Genomic DNA, 20,364 nt, shown 5'->3' with positions numbered 1-20,364 from the left:
CCCCGCCCTCTGACTCCAGATGATTATATCTGGAATCAGGATCCCGAGGGTTTCTTGTGCCTTGGCAGAAGCATGGAAGGGAGGGTTGTAAGAAAGGTCATATCGGGTCTTCTGGGGTCCACTGTGTGCACTCACAGTGCTATAACTGGCAAGCCAGGACTGATGCCCAGGGTTGCAGGAGAATGTGGATGATCAGCACCTCAGCTTTGTCCTGGGCTCACGGACATCCCACAGATTCAGGTAACATCTGGAGCCTAAGCCCAGAGGATAGGGCAGGGGAGGGGCAGAAGCCAGATCACCCCATTGTGCTGGAGCAGTCGGGGAGAATCTCCCTACTGCTGCTTGTCTGACCTTGTTCTATAAAGATGTTGACCATGGTCCCCTATGACTGTCTCCAGGAGCCCTCAGTAGGGTACACTTTGTAGAGGACACAGGTTTGACAGCCCTGACAGTGAGTGAAAGGCAGACTTGGAATCAGAATCGCAGGCTTGAGGTCCCTAACCCAGGTTATATCTCTGACCCCAGGAGCCTGTAACTTGTCCTTAAAGTAGGGACGATCTGCTTTGGATAGCTGTGGAGCAGAACTTGAGAAAGCTCTCTAAGATGTTAGGTGATCCGTTATGAGGCCACCACAGAGGGACAGAAGCTGGGTGTACAGGGAAGCTGGAGCACTAAGGTGGGAGGACTGGTGAACAAGAAGGCAGGAAACAGTGCTGGAGCACTGGGCCCAGCATAACCGGAAGGAAGAGTTGGGCTGGCCACCCAGCGCTAGGGCTTGTCAGCAACTCACTTGACTTTGCTGCTGGCATGTTATGTTTTTTGCTGCTAATTAACATGGTATAGGGGTGGAGAGGGAGAAAAATCCAAAACAATTGATTTGTCTGTTTGCTAGCACATCTGGGAGAGACTGGGTGTGTGCTGTCAAAGTGAGTTAAAAGTCAGTACTTCATGTTCCACAGAAGACACACGGGTCTGCAGGTTTCACATTCTGTTGCTGTCTTATAAGTTCTACCCTAAAGGGTCTAGGATATGCAGGCTTGTCTGTAGCATATTCAAGAGAGCAGTGGGCAGGGGGACAGGGTGTACTTGCTCATCTGACCTTGTCAGTACAAGGGAGATAGGGCCCTAGCTTGTGATTAGAGATACAATTAATAAACTACCCAGCATCTATTCTTATACTAAGCTGCCATTTGTCCACCCTCCCATTGATTCATTAACTTACCCACTATCCTCCTATCCATCCATTTATCCATCCACCCACCCAACTCACTACCACTCATTCATCTATCCATCTACTCACCCACCATCCATCTACCTATTCACCCATCCATCCACCCACCCACCTATCCATCCAACCAGCCACCCATCCATCCATCCACTCACCCATCCATCCATCCACCCATCCATCCATCCATCCACTCACCCACCTACCCATCCATCCATCTACCTACCCATCAACCCATCCATCCATCCATCCATCCATCCATCCATCCACTCACCTACCCACCTGCCATCTAGCTCTATCCTGAGGATTATCCGGGTGTTTCAGAGAGAGAAGATGAAGCTTTTGCTGAGTATTTAGATTAATGTAACGTTCGGGTCAATTAGGACAGAACTCAGAATAGTGTCTCCACCTCACAAAGTGACAACATCATCAGGGTGGTCAAGTTTGACCCAGGAACAATGACTATTTGTCGTTGGCTCAGCTAGGAAGTCATTTCAGTCTTATCTGGGCCTACCTAAATATCTGCGCTCAGCTGCTAAGCCGCTAGGAAAGACTGGCTTACGGTGGCCTCAGCCAGGACAGTCTGTGTCACACGACCTTTCATTGGAGACAGTCACATTCTATCATTTCTTGGTTCCGTATCTCAGTTAGAGTGAGTGTCAGTATGTGTAATAACCAGGAAGGCCCTCAGTGATCCGATACCCACCACCAAGATTTGCTTCATCCAGTCCCACCATACAAGTCTCCTGGTGTGCCAGGCTCCGGACGCCAGGCTCACTCTCAACATGGGGCTTTTGCACACAGTTTCCTGCCTCTATTTGCTTAGCTTTCTGCTTACTCATATGCTCATTTTGTTTGAAGTTACCTTCCCAGGGAAGGCTCTTCTGGCCAACCTATTTTACAGAGAGACTTCCCTCACCTCCTCCGTCCCTGCTTCCGGTTGTAGCTACTTAGTATCTAGACCATAGTCCATGAAGATACAATGCAAGATACTTTTGTAATTTAAACTTTTCTAGCAATCATATTTTTTAAAAAAAAGTAAAAAGAAACAGGTGAAATCAATTTTAATAATATGCACTATTTAATCCAGTAAATCTAAAATAAAATTTTAATATGTAATCAATTTAGAGATTTTTTTCTCTAAGTTCATATTAAGACCCTGGAGTCTGGCATATGCATGGTTAATTGAATTAGCCACTTTTCTCACGTGGTAATCCCCAAGCACTGCAGAAGGAGATCTCATTTCCACAGGGGCGAGGGGTTTTGACTGTTTTGCTTGGGGCTGGATTCTTTGCCCCTAGATTACTTGCACATAGTAGGCATGCAGCCATGCCCCTTCTCGTTCTTTATGTAGCCTCATCATTCTGAATGAATGAGTCAAGTTCTGAGTGACAACTAATTCTGTGGCATGACAGAGCGACCCAGAGAGAGCTACTGTGCACTTTGTTCGATCCCCAGCTGCTGGGGTGGAACTAGACTTTGTGCCCTCATCTTGCTACCTCATCTGGCGTTGCCATGGTTTCCCGATTCCCCCACCCTGCACAGTAGGGATTTAATGTATTACCCTCTTTCACACATCTCCACTCTGAAAATGGATGAGAGGATCAGTGGTTAATCCAAAGCAACAATCCCCCCCTGGGTTTTGGCTCCAGCGGGGGGCGGGGGGGGTGCTCTTGCTGCACCATGGCTCCCCTTAGGTGGTGCCAGCTTGGGGTGCTGCTGTTGGCAGATTGCCCTCTGCTGGACTGAATGGGTGGGGGCTGGCAGAAGTGAATAGGTGCTCTCATAATCTGAGAGATAGCTCCAGTTCCTGAAAGGCTCCCCACCAGGCCAGTGTCTACAGTTAGCCCTGGGCTAGCCCGGTAGAGGCTGAAAACATTTCTACTTGGTGGGACATGCATCACAGTATTACCTTACCACCTCAGACAGTTGGGATGTTAAAGGCTCATTCTGAGGATGAGAAGCTGGAGCCAGAGATAGGAAGCTATCTGCTCCGCTATTCTCATGAGGGCTTTCTTGCAGAAGAGCAGGCAGGCTGAACCTGAGGCACTTCTTGGTCCAGCTGGGTGACCTGGGGGAAGGGATGCTGGCTTAAAACAACTATGTAGGATTCTAAGAGGTTAGCAGAGGCGACAAGGACCAGCTAACCCAGGTCTGCTTAGAGAAAGGTAAGACAGGGCTAGTCACAGGACGAACCAGAAACAGCCAAAGAGCTGACGGAGTCACATGAGAAGGCCAGAAATGGGCCAGGCTGCAAGAGTGGCCTCCAGGATCTGCCAGCTTCGAGAAACCTTCAGCTCTGTGGTTCCCAGGAATCCTCTTCCCTCTCCTGCTTCCCTCCCTCCCTTCTCTCTCTTTCTCTCTCTTTTGTTATCTCCCTTCCTGTTCTTTATAACCTTATCTCTCTCCTATCTTCCTTTCTCTTTTCTTTTTTATTTCTACAAACATCCTTTCTCTGTCTTTTTGTCTGTCTCTGTCTCTATCACACACACACACACACACATATACACACACACATACACACACACACACGCACACACACACACATTCACACACATGCGCACACACACAGGTGCATACACACACACATGCACATACACACGCACTGAAGTGCTAGATGGAATATCCCAGGAAGGTACTGGCTGAGAATTTAACTGACTCTGGCTCCCTCCAAAGGCAAGTAGATACCCAGCACCCCCATCCCACCCCAGCTGCTTTATGGAGGATGGGGAGGCCAAACAGCAGTGGCTCACTATGCTACTGTCTTAAATCCTAGAATATGGTCTGCTCCTGAGAAAAGCCACAGTCCAAGCTCATGTCTGCCCGTCTTCGTCATCACTGCTCAGCGGTCAGGTCCAGGCAAGAACCCGGGAAACAGTAGCCCGATATCAGAATTCTCAGGAGCAGTGGGCCCCAAGGGAGGGTGTTGTAGTTTGTCATGACCACATGGCTCAGTTTGGCCTGTGTGTGTGCAACCTATGCTCTGCAGCCCCCAGAGGGAGGGGCCTTCTGAACATGCTCTGCTGCTCTGGGCACCAAGTAAAGTGAGCAGTGTTTATGAAAGGTGATCATATCTGGGAAGATGTTAAGGTTTGGACATTTGATTATTGAGTCATAGACACACGAGTATGTGACAGAGGCTGCTCATCTCAAGTCAGCCAGGATGCAGAGAGAGGTGGGACACAGGATATCCCTTCAAAGGCAACCCCATTCCTCCAGAAATTCACTTCCTCCAGTCAGGCCCCACCTACCACAGCTTCCTCCCCCTCCCTTTCATCTATCCAGTTACGAACTCATCAGTAGATACATCCACTGATGATGTCAGATACTCATGGTCCAGTCACTTCCTTAAAGACCATCTCTGAGTATCCCCAAGGGAACAGGCCCACAGTGCATGAAGCTCCTAACACCAACTGATGGCATTTGTGGAATAGGCTTCCTACCTCTGCCACAAGTGACATCAGGGAGCCTCCTGTCACTTCTTTCTCTGGGCTAGTTGATGGTGACGCACACTGACCGATGGCTCATGTTGGACTGGCCACATGACTCTATGCCCAGGTGCAGAGAGTTGGGCCTTTTCTTTCCGTGTCTCTTCGAGGCTAGTCTCCCTGCCTGTGTCTACTTGAGTTATCCTCATCTGCAAATCTACACAGGGTTCAAAGGCTGGGAGGCACCGACTTGAACTCTCCAGAGGTCTGCAGCCCAGTGTCCCTTCCCACACACCCACATTCCTGCACACCCTAGGTCCTGGCTCATCTCTTCATTTAGTGAGGGGTTAGTGTGTTAGTATCTGTTGCCAGGTGCCGGGATGGGGGTGAATGAGGAGACCTCGTTCTGACCTCATGTCGCACCGTAGTTGGACTCCAGGTGCTTTCCAGAAACTGTGCTGTTCTGTCTGTAGAGTGAACAAGCGCTTGCAGACCCCTCAAGGCTTTAAATGGAGGGAAGATGTTTCCTTTTGTGTGATTACATCCTGTCCCTGACCGTCCTCCTCTCCAGACTCCCTCTCTCCACACCCAGGGAACAGAGAGAGTCAGGACACCAGCCCTTGCTACTAGCTGGAGGCTTGCTGCCTAATTGCCTCAACCGCGGACAAATCTGCCCGCTCCCTCAGACCGCACAGTCCCCCTCCCTGCAGTGTTTTGAGAGCTGGAATCCAGGTCCTTGGGTGAGGCTGAGTTTTTCATCAGAGATCAAAGCCTGGCCCTGGGGAAGCATCAGAAAGCTGCTCTGGGCTGTAAAGGACCCCTTTGGGCATATCACTTCCTGTCTAAGCCTCCATTGGACAGGGAACCAAAATATGGAGAGGCAGGAAAGCAGACATCTGGCTGCCCAAGAGGCTCAGCCTGGAAATTGGCCTCTTAGGGCAGATCAGAGTAGAACAATAGATACCTGGAGGAGGCACAGAAAGCTGGAAGAGCAGCCCAGGCAGCTGGGTTCTGGGCAGATGGCCCGCTTTCATTTTCTTATCTTCAATTTTCCTGGTTTGTAGTCAAGTAGTTGCTTAGAAATGTACCCCAGACGCCCAGGCTGTCATTCACAACTCTCCACAGGGTACCCTTCCTCTTCTTCCCTGTGGCACTTCCCCCAAACATCTACTTCTGAATGAATCATAAGGGATACATTCCCTCATCCCAGGGAGTCCAAGTCTGAACGCCTCCCAGGATGCGCTGAGAATACAGGAAATAGGATTCCAAACTGTGTTGTCCCAGGGAAAGGGGGCTCCTGGAATCAACGTTGGGGAGCTCTGATGAGTTTTCATCTCCTTGTACTATGGCTCACGTGCCAGGCCTTCAGTCCCTAAGGGCCTCAGGCTGTGTCCCCTGCTGCTCTGCTCCTTCTGCCCTCCCCCAGCACCAAGGTCATCTTGGTTGGGGCTAACCCATTCACGAGTTCACCTATGGTCAGTCTACCACACACGAAAGGGGGCAGAGGGGGCAGAGCTTGCAGGCAATGTGAGTCATCTTGTGAAAAGCCTAGAAAGCCACCCTCCCCCTGCTGGCACCCACTCTCCTCTGTGGCATCTTCAGTGATCAGGAACTTGCGTGAGGGGAGAACAAAGCACCTTCTGAAAGATGCCCTTCTGATGTGGACTTCAACCTCTCTGTCAGAAGGGCCCTGCCCCTTTGACGACCACTGTGACCGCTCCCCTGCTCACAACTTGATTTCTATCTGTAATAGAAATTACCATCCAGGTAATTTGAGGGGCCTCACAGCCACTCCATCCTCATGGGCCATCTCGTCAATACAAAGAGTCTAAATGGTTCCCAGCACTCTAGAAACATCCGCCCTTCCTTCCATCAGTTAAAGGCAAGGCCTTGAAGCCTTTTCCATGGGGATTTCTAAAAGATGCAGTACGATTTGTCTTGCTAGAGAAGCTGTCACTTTGGCATGTTCTTGGACTTGCCCTTGATCTCAGGCCAGAGAGAGGGCCTGGAGCCGTTGACCAGCATAGCCTGAGGGCTCTCGCGACCATGCCATCTCTCTCGGATGGCACCTCTGCATCTTTCCGCATGGATGTCAGAGGTAGATGACTTGCCAACTCGTGGTCACTTCCTGAGGCAGGAATAGGCGCCTTCCTAGAGAGCTTGGGAGATGCTCAGCACATCGAAGGGGGAGGGGGAGGGCCACCAAGGGCCATTCCTGTTCAGCAGTCAGGTCTGTAGAGGATCCATCCCTGAGAAGACGATGTGTAGACATGGGTGGGTGTGTGCAGATCCTGGAAAGGGAGGAAGGATTCTCTACCTGACAGAGCAGACTGTGAGTGTCAAGGCTAGTCCCAAGTGCCTAAGAGCCCTAGGCCACATAGCCCCAGCTTTCATGGCCCCGAGGCCCTTCCTCACCTTTGGAGTGAAGGCCTTACCGTAATGATCGCATTTAGTTGGACTATTTGACAATATCATAAAGAACCAATTTCCTTACCAGCTGCTAACCTTTCCTTCTCTAAGATGATGAAAGTTTTTATTTTCCTTCTTTTTCCTGCCTGGCTTTCCCTCCTTCTTTTATTCCCTGGTTCCTCATGGTGTCTAAGCCTCTAAAAAGAAAGTTCCTTTGCCAAATGGTGTTTGCCCTGAAAACACTCTTAGTCAGGGTTTACTGCTGTGAACAGACACCATGACCAAGGCAACCCTCATGAGGACAACATTTAATGGGGGCTGGCTTACAGGTTCATCTGTTCAGTCCATTATCATCAAGGTGGAAACGTGGCAGCATCCAAGCACAGGCATAGTGCAAGAGGAGCTGAGAGTTCTACATCTTCATCTGAAGGGTGCTAGCAGAATACTGGCTTCCAGGCAGCTAGGAGTAGGGTTGTAAAGCTCACACCCACACTGACACACCTACTCCAACAAGGCCACACCTACTCCAACAAGGCCACACCTCCAAATAGTGCCACTCCCTGGCCCAAGCATATACAAACCATCACGCACTCACTTCATAGCTTTTATTGGAGGTAAAGTTTGTATACAAACAAATCCTAAGTACACTAGGCAAGCAGCCCAGGTCAAGCACAGAGGGATTGGATTGCTTGGAAAGAGCTTGGAGGGCTCCAAGGGCTCTTGTCATCTGCCCCAACAGTCAGGGGTGGACAGGAACGACAGTCTGTGGAGGAAAGTGGCACCGTTGGGGATAGAGAGCAGCCATAGAGAGCTGAGGGGCAGGCAAGGTCCCCGGGTGACTTGAAAAGATGAGAGAGAAGGTTACACGGCTGAGGGGGGTGGGGAGGGGAGAGAGGGGAGCACTTGGTGGGACTGCGTGTTCAGAACCGGGCTTTAGGAAGATGTAAGTGACAGTCCCAGGGACACAGGCTCTTCCCACCTCTCACTGCCCGTCACTTAAGATGTGCAACAGATGCTCAACATCTCAGCCTCATATGGTTCTGTCAGTAAGGGAAGATGGCATGGACCAGATGAGGTCTGTCCAGCTGTGGGGCCCTGGAGACCACCATATGTTTAGCTCATCAGAATTTTCCTGTGCCTTCTACTTGGCTTTCCTGTGAATGAGAGGAGAGGCCAGCTAAGAAGGTGTTCATTGCAGAGCTCCTTGTTAGCAGGACTACCCAGGCTACAAGTCAAAATGAGGCCAGCTGTGACCGTGCAGAGAGGTACCCTGACCTCTCTGGTGCTCCACCTCTAACTCACTCCCTGTTCTGTCCCAGAGCTGTTGGGGAGTGACCCGGGTCAATGAGCTAGGGACAGCAGGACACCAGACACCCTGAGAACCTGCCTGAGCAGGAGGGGATGGGCTGCCAGCTTCCCTAGAGGGTCTGGTCTGGTTCCCATCCTTCCCACCCCATCCCAGTGTGCCTATTCTTGGGAGGAGTCTGGGAAGGTCTAGCCCAGGACAGCTAGATGGCCTATGACAAGGCTTTAGGCTGACCTGTTCCTGAAGTGTCCACGGGTGTGAGTGTGTCTGCCTATCTGTCTGTCTGTCCATGCCTGAAGGAACTTCTGCTGGTCTTCTTGGAACTTCAGTTCTGAGCACTCTGGTGTTTTAGCTAGGCTCCTCTGCTCTCGCCTAGGCCACGTTCTGACTGCCCTGTCCTCATCCACAATTCAGAGAAGACCTCAGACCAAGCCAGGCCTCCTCTAGGCATCCTGGGTCTGTCTGGGCTTCACCCCGTTAGTAGTTAGGTCATCTGGCTACTGTAACAAAAGCAAAAACAGCTTGTGAAGGAAGGGTTATTTTGGCTCACAATTGAACATGGAGGGGAAGCCATGGTGCTATGAAGTAGGTGGCTGGTTACATTGTTTACAGTCAAGAAACAGAGACAAGGCTTGCCCAGTGTCTCCTCTTCTTCTCCATGGAATGGTACCACCCCCAGTTAGGGCGGGTCTTTCCATCTCATGTCCAGAGAGATATTTACATGGTGACTCTTAGGTGCATCGCAAGTTCACAGTAAAGATGGACTGTCACAATTGTCCTCCGTGGGAGGCCCCATCCGGAACCCCTTGGACTGCTCAAACAAAATACCATAACATGGGTAACTTATAAAGAATACACATTTATTGTTTTGGAGTCTGGAAGTGCAAGGTCAAGACGCTAGCAGACACCGTGCCTAGCCATGCACTCTTTCTTCTCATAGATGGTGCTTCCAGCTGGGTCTTTACACGTGAAGGGGCCAGCTAGCTCTCTGGGGTCTCTTTTCTAAAGACATTAATCCCTTTAAGAGAGCTAATCACCTCCCAAAGGTCCTATTTCCTAGTCTAACTTCACTGGGGGTTGGGATTTGAACATACAGGCATTCAGACCCCAGCCTCTTGCATTGCTGGTCAAGGTTCCTGGCTCCTTTGGCTCTGCCTTATCTTCTCATTCTAGCTTTTGTTGTTGTTGTTTTTTTGTTTTTGTTTTTTTGTTTGTTTGTTTGTTTTGTTTTTCGAGACAGGGTTTCTCTGTGTAGCCCTGGCTGTCCTGGAACTCACTCTGTAGACCAGGCTGGCCTCAAACTCAGAAATCCACCTGCCTCTGCCTCCCAAGTGCTGGGATTAAAGGCATGCACCACCACCACCCGGCTTCATTCTAGCTTTTAAAAGGAGACTTCTGGACTGAAATCTCCATCTGTCACTCACTCTGAGGGGTGTGTCCTATGCAAATCAGCAAACTATTTAGACTTGAGACTTGGTTACTGTTATCTCAGTTTACGTTCCGTTCCCACAGCCCTCTGCCCTGTGTTTTCTAAATCTCCCTTTCCTTTCCCTGCCCCCACTGTGTGGATTCTGCAGCCCTCAGATCTACCCATTCTCCAGCTGCTGGCTTCTATGGGCTCCTTGCCCAAGAGGCACGAGGCTGCCAGTTCCTAGGCATTTGTGGGGCACCTGTCGTGTGTCTCATGTGTACCAGGTGAGCTGCAGGTGAGCTGCTCACAGGTGAGCCTTACACCTGTGGGCTTCCCTGCTCCCAGCAGTGCAGGGCTGACCTGGGCTTCCCAGCCTCCTCCCTACACCTGCATCTCTCGAGAGCCCAGCCCCCTACTGTCAAGCACTGCTCCAGGCCAAGTCTCAAGAGGTGGTGATTGTCAGCATCAATTTCCAGAATCCTAAGACACACGTTTCCCCCTTTCTGATAGTCATTTGTGTCTTATAATTGATGTGTTTATTTAATATGGTGGGATTTATTTTGTTTATTTCCTCACTCACAGAAAATGTTATTTAGCTTGTGATGAATCTTTCAGTTGGTGGCATTTTAACCCTGGGGAAATATGATAAATGCATAGAATAATCAGGGACATCTGGAAATTATTTTTTAATGGGACGGAATGACTCTAATGGGAAAAAATGCGGGTAGATGACTAAAGGGCGGCGGGGAGGGGACTTGGAGATGTCACAGTTGTTCAGATATGGCTGGCTCTTGGCTTGTCAGAAACTCCAGATTCCCCCGAGTTTCACTGTTGGTTTTGGAAACTGAACAGGGCAGCTGTTCACAAAGACGACACGACATAGGGCTGAGTTCCGCCGTTCCCAGCTTCTATGTTTCAGTATAGACGGCGAGGCCCCGGAACTCCCAGGGGACAGAGGTGACTGCAGGCAGAACTTGCTTTGGTGTTGAAGAACTTGCATTTTATGGGCTTCCACTGCCCATTCTGGTGGCGAGCATCTGTATTCCCTGTCACACGCACCAGCTAGCGGCTGCAGGAGAGTGAACCTCCCTCATGGAGCAGGAGGATCTGTGGGACCGGAGGGCAGCGGCTGCTCTGGCAGCCAGACAGGCTCCAGCAGGGCAAAGGTAGAAGATACTGGCCAGCCGGCCTCATCTGTGCCTGCCCTGCCCTTGTAAACCCCAGGGCTCATCCGGGGACTCTTCCCTCCGTCTCAGTCAATTTTAATCCAGCTTGAGTTCAGTCAGCCCCAACCCCTTCACCCCTCTGTTTCCCCTCCCCCCATCTCCTTCAGTCAGGCAGACACCCAGGCACTACTGAGCATCCACACCATTCAGGATTTAGGGAGGACTAGGAAGTATTCTGCTTTAATGCCAGGCTATTGCGCTGGGCGTCACAGGTAGGAGGGGTGGGGCTCCTCATCCCATCTGAGGGAAGGCCCTGTGGGAAAGGCTGGAAGGCTGTGCTCTATGGATGGCGTTGACCTCCTCCTGAGAGCTGCACTCGCGGCAGGGAAGCCACGTAGCACAGAATACACCACATGGAAGGCGTCAGAAGGGCAAAAGTATAGCTGACCATGGACACTTGTAAGAGAGCATTCTTCGACTGAATACACGGTAAACGAGCATTTTTAGGCATGTTCTTACATATATTTAAAGTGAGTTTTACCCATCTATTGGTGAGGAAAGTTAAAACTACTTGTGTGGGTCTCACATAATTCTGTGGCAGTATTGGCTTTAGTCTCATCAATATCCTCTAAAAATACAAACACACATCTCTGTTTCTTTCTTCTGCTCCTGGGCAGGGCTTTTTTCTTTTTCAAGCCCTTGCTCCCCCCCCATCTGCTCCTCCTCTTTTGTTGGGTGTGCTGACGATGGGGACTTGAGAAGGGGGGAGTGGTGTCTACCTTCTCAGCCTCCAGGTTTTGGACACTCTGATGCCATTATCCCCAAGGCCGAGGGGCCTGACTTGTCCAAATGCTCATGGGAATTGAAGTTTCCCATAAATATGGGCAGAAATGGTTTTTATTTTCAGTTTGCTTTTCAGATAGGCCCATTACAAAAAGTCTACGAGGTGTGTGTCATTGACTAACTTCAGTATAAGATGACTTTGGTCATACACTCTGCCCCTACCCAACCCCCTCCAGAGGCAGATACCCCAAGGTCCTATGCCTCTAATCCTTTGGAACTAGGCAGGTACTTTCTGAATCATGTACATTATTATGTAAATTCCAGACTAAGCCATTGGATTGCTATTTGTTGATTTTAACATTCCTGGCCCTTGTTTATGTTCTTCAGATGATTTTTTTTGTCCTAATACAGCTTATTATTTGTGTTATGGTTGGTACATATTGTTTAGTGTTGAGCCAGTAGTGTGTAATAATTACACTCACTCACACAGCTTTTTATTTCCCTGGTGATGGTCCCCGTCCCTTTAGGGCTGCTTTGCGTCTTACAGTATTTATATTCTTACCAAAGTCTCTGTCAATGTGTGAAATGCCTTCAAATACAATTTCCCATTCTCCTCTCCTCCAGACAACCTTTCGGATTCCTCGAACTGTCTGGCATCCTGAGCAGCTGTATGCTTGGGAACACTGCACTTCTCTAGATTATGGCCTCCTATTTTATCGCTTTTCTTGCTTGGATTTTTTTCCCCTCATATAAAAGTATGCTTTCTCTGGTCCCTTTTACCTTTCTTCTTCTTCTTCTTCAAAAAACAAAACAAAACAAAACAAAAAGAACCTAGTCGTCACTGGGTTGCCTGCTTAAGTCATAGTAGGCTTAGAAGCTCTGTGCACATATGTGAGACGTAGCTTTCCAGGCACTGGGCTTCAGGATACAGTGGTGCCTACACATTTTCATAAATTGGCTTATTTTCATTTTATGTGCATTGGTGTTTTGCCTGCATGTATGTCTGTGGGAGGGAGTCAGGTCCCCTGGAACTGAAGTTACAGGTAGGTGTGAGCTGCCATGTGGGTGCTGGGAATTGAACTCAGGGACCTCTGAAAGAGCAGCCAGTGCTCTTAGCCACGGAGCCATCTCTCCAACCCCTCACTGGTGTGTTCTGAACCACAAGAACCTGTGGGAACAATGACTTTCTTTGAAGACCCATCCCTCTAGTCCTATTTCCAGCCCCAGTGTACCTGTGTAGAGTGCAGAGCAATGTCACATACCAAGTGACGGATGAGAGCAGGGAGTCCCAAAGTCCCATAGACTTTCACCTGACCCTGTTTTCTTTATCTCTCCCCTGTGTCCCCTCCCCTATGCACCAAGACATTTCTGGGAGGATGGGAAAGGGAGGGGCCGTGGGTGTAGCTGCCTAGTGGGCAGACCCAACATCTCTGTTTTCTTAATCCCACACTGTGTCCTGCCTCCGTTCCTGACCCTCCCATTCCACCCCCCCCCATGATCTGTCCACCCTTTGTTAATTGACCCTTTGGTGGGTGCTAGGTTTCTGGTTTCTCGGCTTTGCTCATCCCCCCATCTGCTCCCCAAACAGAGACAGTTGACATCTGTTGCCTGCTGGTGTCCTTGTTGCCATTCCCTGAGGCCCTGTCTTTTTCTTATCCCTTTGCTCTTATGTTAGTGGGGATCTTTCTGCAGTGCCAGCCAAGTCTGCTGGCTACCTCACAGCAGGACTCCTCTGATGCCTCATTGTCCATCAGGGCATCTTGCAAAACTTTGTAATCCAGCTCAATTCTAGTCACAAAACACTGGAGCCTTAGTTAAAATAAAACTGGCATATACCTGGATTTGCTTGCTTTAAAGTAAATTCCAATCTTACAATAAATGGATTGGTATTTTATTTTTTATTAAACATTTTTATTTTAAGCCCCCCTCCCCGCTTTGAGACAAGATCCTTCTATGTAGCCATGACTGTCTTGGGACTCCATATATATAGACCTGGCTGGTGTTGAACTCACAGATACTCATCTGTCTGCTGGAGTGCTGGGATTAAAGGCCTTTGCCAAGTGCTGGGCCTGATTGGTATTTTGAAAGGTCAGTTTCTGTGTGATCCTTTCCTGCTTAAAACTGTAACACAAATTTTTTAGCTGCTTATGCTGGAATAGACCTTCCTCCGTAAAGTCCAGGGCTTGCCTAGGTCACCGTAAACTTTCTCTGTGTACAATTTTCTCCCAGGTCCTTCCTTCCGACCCTCAGGTGATGCACCAGCAATTCAGAAATCGAATGGGAGGAGTCTAAGTCAAGAAGGCCAGGCTGGCTCTAGGGGGTTCTTAAAACCCTTTGGCACGTGTCACTTATTTAAAAAGGCTGCTTTGCTTCTCTGTACATTACACTTCCTCTGCTAACGCACAGCACACAGATCCTTTACAGGGAGCATTAAAGACGGTAAGATAGTAAAGCTGTAGATCAGCTGTGTTAGGAAGGTTCAGGTTGTCCAGGGGCGGGAACCCCGCTCACGTGAGAGAGCCCTCTGCAGGTCCTCACGGAGATCTCTGTCTTCTGCCTCTACAGGTGCCCCCTTTCAAAGGTCTCAGCATCCTCACGCTACCTCCTGCCGCCACTTCCACCTGGGGCCGCCGCAGCCGCAGCAGCTAGCCCCGGACTTCCCGCTGGCCCACCCCGTGCAGTCGCAGCCGGGCCTCAGCGCCCACATGGCCCCGGCCCACCAGCACAGTGGCACGCTGCACCAGTCGCTGACCCCGCTGCCCACCCTGCAGTTCCAGGACGTCACAGGTCCCTCCTTCCTACCTCAGGCCCTGCACCAGCAATACCTGCTGCAGCAGCAGCTCCTGGAAGCTCAGCACCGCAGGCTCGTCTCGCATCCCAGGTCGGCAGGGGCGGGGCCGTGGAGGGGGCGGGGCGGGGCTTCTTTCAACCAAGATTGGCTGCAGTCACAAAGTGGCTCTTCAGGGGATGGCTTTTGCATTCATTTAGGTCAGACCCTAGCGTGATCCCTCACATCACCAAATTCAGGGTTAGGGGTTGGGTAAGCAATGGTCAGTAACGCGTGGGAAATTTGAGGTCTCCCAAATTCTCTCCAGATCTCTGGCGGCCTGATTCTGTTTGCCCCCAAACCATACCAAAGTACCAAAGGAAATGGCTGGTTCCAGCTTTGGCCTCCAAAGGGCCAAAGTCTAGTTGGAAGCTAGAGTTGGAGACTGTGGCTGTATGCCATGTAAACTGGATAAAATTAGCCGCGATCAAATATCCTGATCAAATATCACACTACCTTTCTGAGTTTCAACAGTAAAGAAAAAATGGATTAGCACAGGTGGCTGCTTCTCAGTCTTCTGGGTTTCAGGGCCTTTTTTCACACTAAAAAATTAATGACCACAAAGAATCTCGGCTTGTATGAGTTTACCATGTTAGAAATTTTAAGCTATCTATTAATTCATTAAAAATAACAATAGATACCATATGCTTTTTTTTTTTCTTTTTAGACAGGGTTTCTCTGTGTAGCCCTGGCTATCCTGGAACTCACTCTGTAGACCAGGCTGGCCTCGAACTCAGAAATCTGCCTGACTCTGCCTCCCAAGTGCAGGGATCAAAGGCATGCGCCACCATTGCCCGGCCTAAATTTTTTAAATGTTCTTTTAAATTATTAATTCTTTTCTTTTTAATGAAAATAGAATCTTTTTTCAAACATAATATATTCTGACTATGGCCTCCCCTCCCTCTACCCCTCCCAGTTCCCCCTATCAGGAATCCACCCACTTTCTGTCTCTCATTAGAAAACAAACAGGCTTCTAAGGGTTGATAATAATATGATATAACAAAATAAGGTAAGACAACAACAACAACAAAATAACAGTTGGAGTTAGACAAATAAACCAACAGCAGGAGAAGAGTCCAAGAGAAGGCGCAAGAGTCAGCGTTCCCACTGGTTCGCACACTCAGGAATCCCATTAAAAACTGTTAAATTGGAAGTCATAATGTCTACACAGAGGATCTGGTGCAGATCTGCTCAGGCGCTGTGCATGCTCCCTCACTGTCTCTGAGTTCATCTGAACTTGGCTCATGTTGATTTCGAGGACCTCGCTCTCCTGGTGTCCTCCAGCCCCTCTGCCTCTTCCAAGGAGTCCCCGGAGCTCAGAGGGGAGGGATTTGATGGAGACATTCCATTTAGAGCTCTGGGTTCTGAGGTCTGTTCCCTCCTCACCAGCATAAGGCATTATGCAAAGGCCTCTGTACTTGTCCTCATCCGCTACAGGGGGATGCTTCTCTGATGATGGCTGAACAAGGCATTGACCTATGAGGATAGTAGAACGTTATTAGGAGTCATTTCATTGCTGGGTTGTTTTGTTTGGTTTTGGGACAGTAGTATTTTAGTTTACCCTGGATCCCAGGGCTACTGGTCACCCAAGCAGTGTTGGGTGTGGGCTCCATCTCGTGGACCGGAACTTAGACCAGATGTTGGTTGGTTACTCCCACAAGCTTTGTGTCACCATTGCACTAGCAGATCACGCAGACAGGACAGCATTGCAGATCAGAGGGTTTGTGGCTGGGCTGGTGTTGACATTTCTTTTGGCAGTGTGCAGAATACCTTTCTATAACAAAGACACTAGCATGTAAGGATGAAGGTAGGCATCCGATCACCTCATCCATGTTCAGTGGGTGGTGTGGGCGCTGTCTTCAGCAATGGGGTCTTGCTGTCAGCTTGTGGAGAGCAACCTGGGGTCTTGGCAGCAGCCTGGGTTGTCTGGGGATTCACTTTGGCCAACAACTCAATTATATGTAACCCAGTCCTGGTACTGAAAACTTCATTTGGTGATAAGAGATATCCAGCTGGGGGGGGTGTCTGTCTCCTCCATTATTTGGCAATTTCATTTAGATTTCTTTCATATATGTATGTATTTTAGGAAGCTTTTACTGTATTAACTTTCCATACCACTCCTCAAATGACCTTCAGTTTTAGGTGTTTGTTTTCCCTCCCTCGGTACCCACTCCCCCTTCACTTGATCCTACAGTTCCAGCCCCATATCCACCATCCATAGCTAACCATTCTATTTATCTTTCCTAATGAGATCTCTCTGCCCCTTTCTTCATACCTGCTCTCTGTGGTTCTATGGCTTGTAGCTTGGTTATCATTGACCTAACAGCTATTATCCACGTAGAAGCGGATACATACCACATCTGTCTTTCTGGTCTGAGATACCTCCCCTAGGATGACTTTTCTATTTCCACTCATTTATCTGCAAATTCCATAGTTTCATTATTTTTAACCGCTGAGTAATAACTGCAGTACATAAACAGACCACTTTTTCTTTATTCATTCTTCTGTTGAGGGACATCTAGGTTGTTTCCAACTTCTGGCTATGAACATGGCTAAGCAAATATCTCTGTGGGAGGATGGAGCATCCTTTGAGTACATGCCCACATCGTATAGCTAAGGTCTTGAGGTAGATCTATTCCCAGCTTCTGAGGAACCTCCACACGATTTCCATAGTGGCTGTACAAGTTCTCGATCCCACCAGCAATGGATGAATATTCCCCTTACTCCACATCCTTGCCAGCACGAGCTGTCACTTGTCTTGTTGATCTTAGCTTTTCTGACAGGTGTTAAGATGAAATCTCTAAGTAGTTTTGATTTGCATTTCCCTGATGTCTAAAGATGTTGAACATTTTTTAAAAGTGTTTCTCAGCCATTTGAGTTTCCTTTTAAAAAATTTTCTGTTTAGACCATTTTTAATTGGGTCATTTGTTTTCTTGATATCTAGTTTTTTTTAGTTGTTTACCTATTTTGGATATTAACCTTCAATTGGATGCACAGTTAAAAAACAAACAAACACTTTTTCCATTCTATCAGCGGCTGCTCTGTCCGTACGATGGTGTCCTTTGCTGAATGGAGGCTTTTCAGTCACGTGAGGTTCCACTTAATTATTGTTGATCTTAGAGCCTGAGCTATTGGTGTTCTGTTCAGGAAGTCTTTTCCTGTGTCAGTAAGTTCAAGGCTACTCTCTGCTGTCTCTTCTATCAGGTTCAGTGTATCTGGTTTTAGGCTGAGGGACTTGATACACTTATAATTGAGTTTTGTGCAGGGTGATAAGTATGGATTCACGTGCATTCTTCTACATGCAGCCATCCAGTTTGACCAGTACCATTTGTTGACAACGTTATCTATCTTTCTAGCGTGAATTTCTGGCTTCTTTATAAAAAACAAAACAAAACAGGTGTCTGTAGGTGTGTGGATTTATGACTGGGTCTTCAATTCAATTCCGTTGATCAACGTGTCTATTTTTGTACCAATGCTATGCTGCTTTAGATTGCCATAGCTCTGTAGTACAACTTGAAATCCGAGGTAGTTACACCTCCTGGAATCCTTTATCATTGTTTTAGGCTCTTCTGGGTTTTTGTGCTTCCATATGAAGCTGGAAGTTCTTCTTTCAAGATCTTGGAAGAATCGTGTTGGAATTTTGGATCTGTAGATCGCTTTGGTAGGAGAGTCATTCTTTCACTATGTTAATCCTACTGATCCGTGAGCATGCGAGATCCTTCCATCTTCAGTATCTTCCTTCAATGTCCTAAAGGGATTTTGTTTGTTTGTTTAAGCACACAAGCTTGGTTAGAGTTGCCCCAAGGTATTTTCTATTTTTTGAGGCTACTGTAGAAGGCATTGGTCCCTTGATTTTTTTTCTCAGTTTGTTTGTCATTTGTATAGAGGAGGGTTACTGATGCTTGTGAAGTAATTTAGTATCTAGCCACTTTGCTGAAAGTGTTTATCAATTATAGGGGCTTCCTGATGGAGTTTTTAGGGTCACCTGTGTGTATTATCATATTATCTAAAAAAAAAAAAGATACTTGGACTTCTTCCTTTCCTACTTGTATCCCCTTGATCTCCTTCAGTGGTCTTACTGCTCTAGCTAAGATTTTAAGCACTGTATTGAATAGGTATGGAGAGAGCAGACAATCTTGTCTTGTGTCCAATTTTAATGGAATTGCTTTGAGCTTCTCTCCATTTATGTTGATGTTGGCTATGGACTTGCTGTAATCTGCCTTGGTTATATTGGAGTATGTCCCCTGAATCCCTAATCGCTCCAGGACTTTCATCATGAAGAGTATTGGACTTTTCAAAGGCCCTTTCTTCATTTAATGAGATGATCATGTGTTTTTGTTTTTTCCTTTCAGTTTGTCTATGGGTGGATTACATTTATTCATGTATGTTGAGCCATCCTTGTATCTTTGGGATGAAGCCTACTTGATCATGGTGGATGACCTTTTTGCTGGGCTCTTGGATTCAATTTGCAAGTATTTTATTGAAAAATTTTACATCTATATTCATAAGAGAAATTGGTCTATAATGCTCTTTCTGTGTTGGGTGTTTAGGCGACTTGATATCAGGATAGTTGTGGTCTTGTAAAACAAATTTGACAATGTTCCTTCTGCTTCTATTTTGTGGAGTAATTTGAGGAGTATTGGTATTAACTCTTCTTTGAAAGTCTGGTAGAATTCTGTGCTAAAACCATCTGGCCCTGAGTTGTTTTGGGCTGGGAGACTTTTAATTCTATTTCATTAGGAGTTATAGGTTTAAATCGATTATCTGATCTTGATTTAACTTTGATAAATGGTACCTAGTTGGAAAATTATCCACTTCTTTTAGATTTTCAAATTTGGTGGAGCAAAGATTTTTAAAAAATATATCTCTATGATTCTCTGGATTTCCTTGGTGTCTGTTGCTATGTTCTTCTCTTTCTTTCTTTTTTTCTTCCTTCCTTCCTTCCTTTCTTTCTTTCATTTTTGTAGATTTGGATATTTCTTTCTACCTTTTAGTTAATTTGGATAAGAGTTTGTCAATCTTAATGATCTTCATAGGAAACAACTCGTTTCACTGATTCTTTATATTGTGTTTTTTGTTTGTTTGTTTGTTTCTGTTTTGTTGATTTTAGCTGCGTCTGATTATTTCTTGCCATCTACTCCTTCTGGTGTGATTTCCTCTCTGTTTGTCTTAGAGCTCTCTGCTTGCTGCTAAGGGAGAGTGGGGCATCCATAGTAGGTGGAGGGGGTATCACTCAGAGCTCCTGGGAGCTTGGCTGGCTCAGGCAGCCTTTAACACACTGGCCATCCTTGCTTCCTGTGCAGGCGGAGTCAGGATCGAGTGTCTGTCCACCCCCACCGCCTTCACCCCAGCTTCGACTTTGGCCACCAACTGCAGACACCTCAGCCCCGGTATCTGGCTGAGGGCACTGACTGGTGAGTCTCCAGGTGCTGGGGAGCATAGGAGGGAGGGAGGGAGAGAAGGAGGGAGGGAAATAGGGAGAAAGAGAGGGAGACAGGGAGAGAGCAAGAGAAGGAGGGAGAGAGGGAAAAAGGGAGAGAGGAAGAGAGGAAGAGAGGGAAGCAGGGAGAGAGGGAGGGAAGGAGGGAGGGAGGGGAAGAGAGAGAAGGAAGAAGAGAGGGAGAGAGGATGGGAGGCAAGGAGGGAGGGAGGGAGGGAAGTAGGGAGAAAGAGAGGGAGACAGGGAGAGAGGAAGGGAAAGAGGGAGAGAGGGAAAGAGGGAGGGAGGAAGGGAGGGAGGGAGGGAGGGAGAGAGGAAGGGGGGAAGAAGGGAGAGACAGAGGAAGGGAGGGAGGGAGAGAGGGAAGGA

General features: G+C 48.0%; 1 protein-coding gene across 1 annotated transcript in view; it reads left to right on the top strand.

The window, feature by feature from the left end:
* The window catches only part of Rnf165 (ring finger protein 165), a 100,493-nt gene that overhangs the window by 64,923 nt on the left and 15,206 nt on the right, over positions 1-20,364 (top strand). The window contains exons 2-3 of the mRNA XM_031366094.1: positions 14,294-14,609; positions 19,859-19,969. Of these exons, the coding sequence (XP_031221954.1) occupies positions 14,294-14,609; positions 19,859-19,969 (427 nt within the window). The remainder of the gene's footprint in view (positions 1-14,293; positions 14,610-19,858; positions 19,970-20,364) is intronic.

Source organism: Mastomys coucha, unplaced genomic scaffold (genome assembly GCF_008632895.1).
Source record: "Mastomys coucha isolate ucsf_1 unplaced genomic scaffold, UCSF_Mcou_1 pScaffold13, whole genome shotgun sequence".
Classification (NCBI taxonomy): Eukaryota; Metazoa; Chordata; class Mammalia; order Rodentia; family Muridae; genus Mastomys; species Mastomys coucha.
Note: the sequence above shows the minus strand (reverse complement) of the source record. Positions and strands in the feature narration are given on the sequence as shown.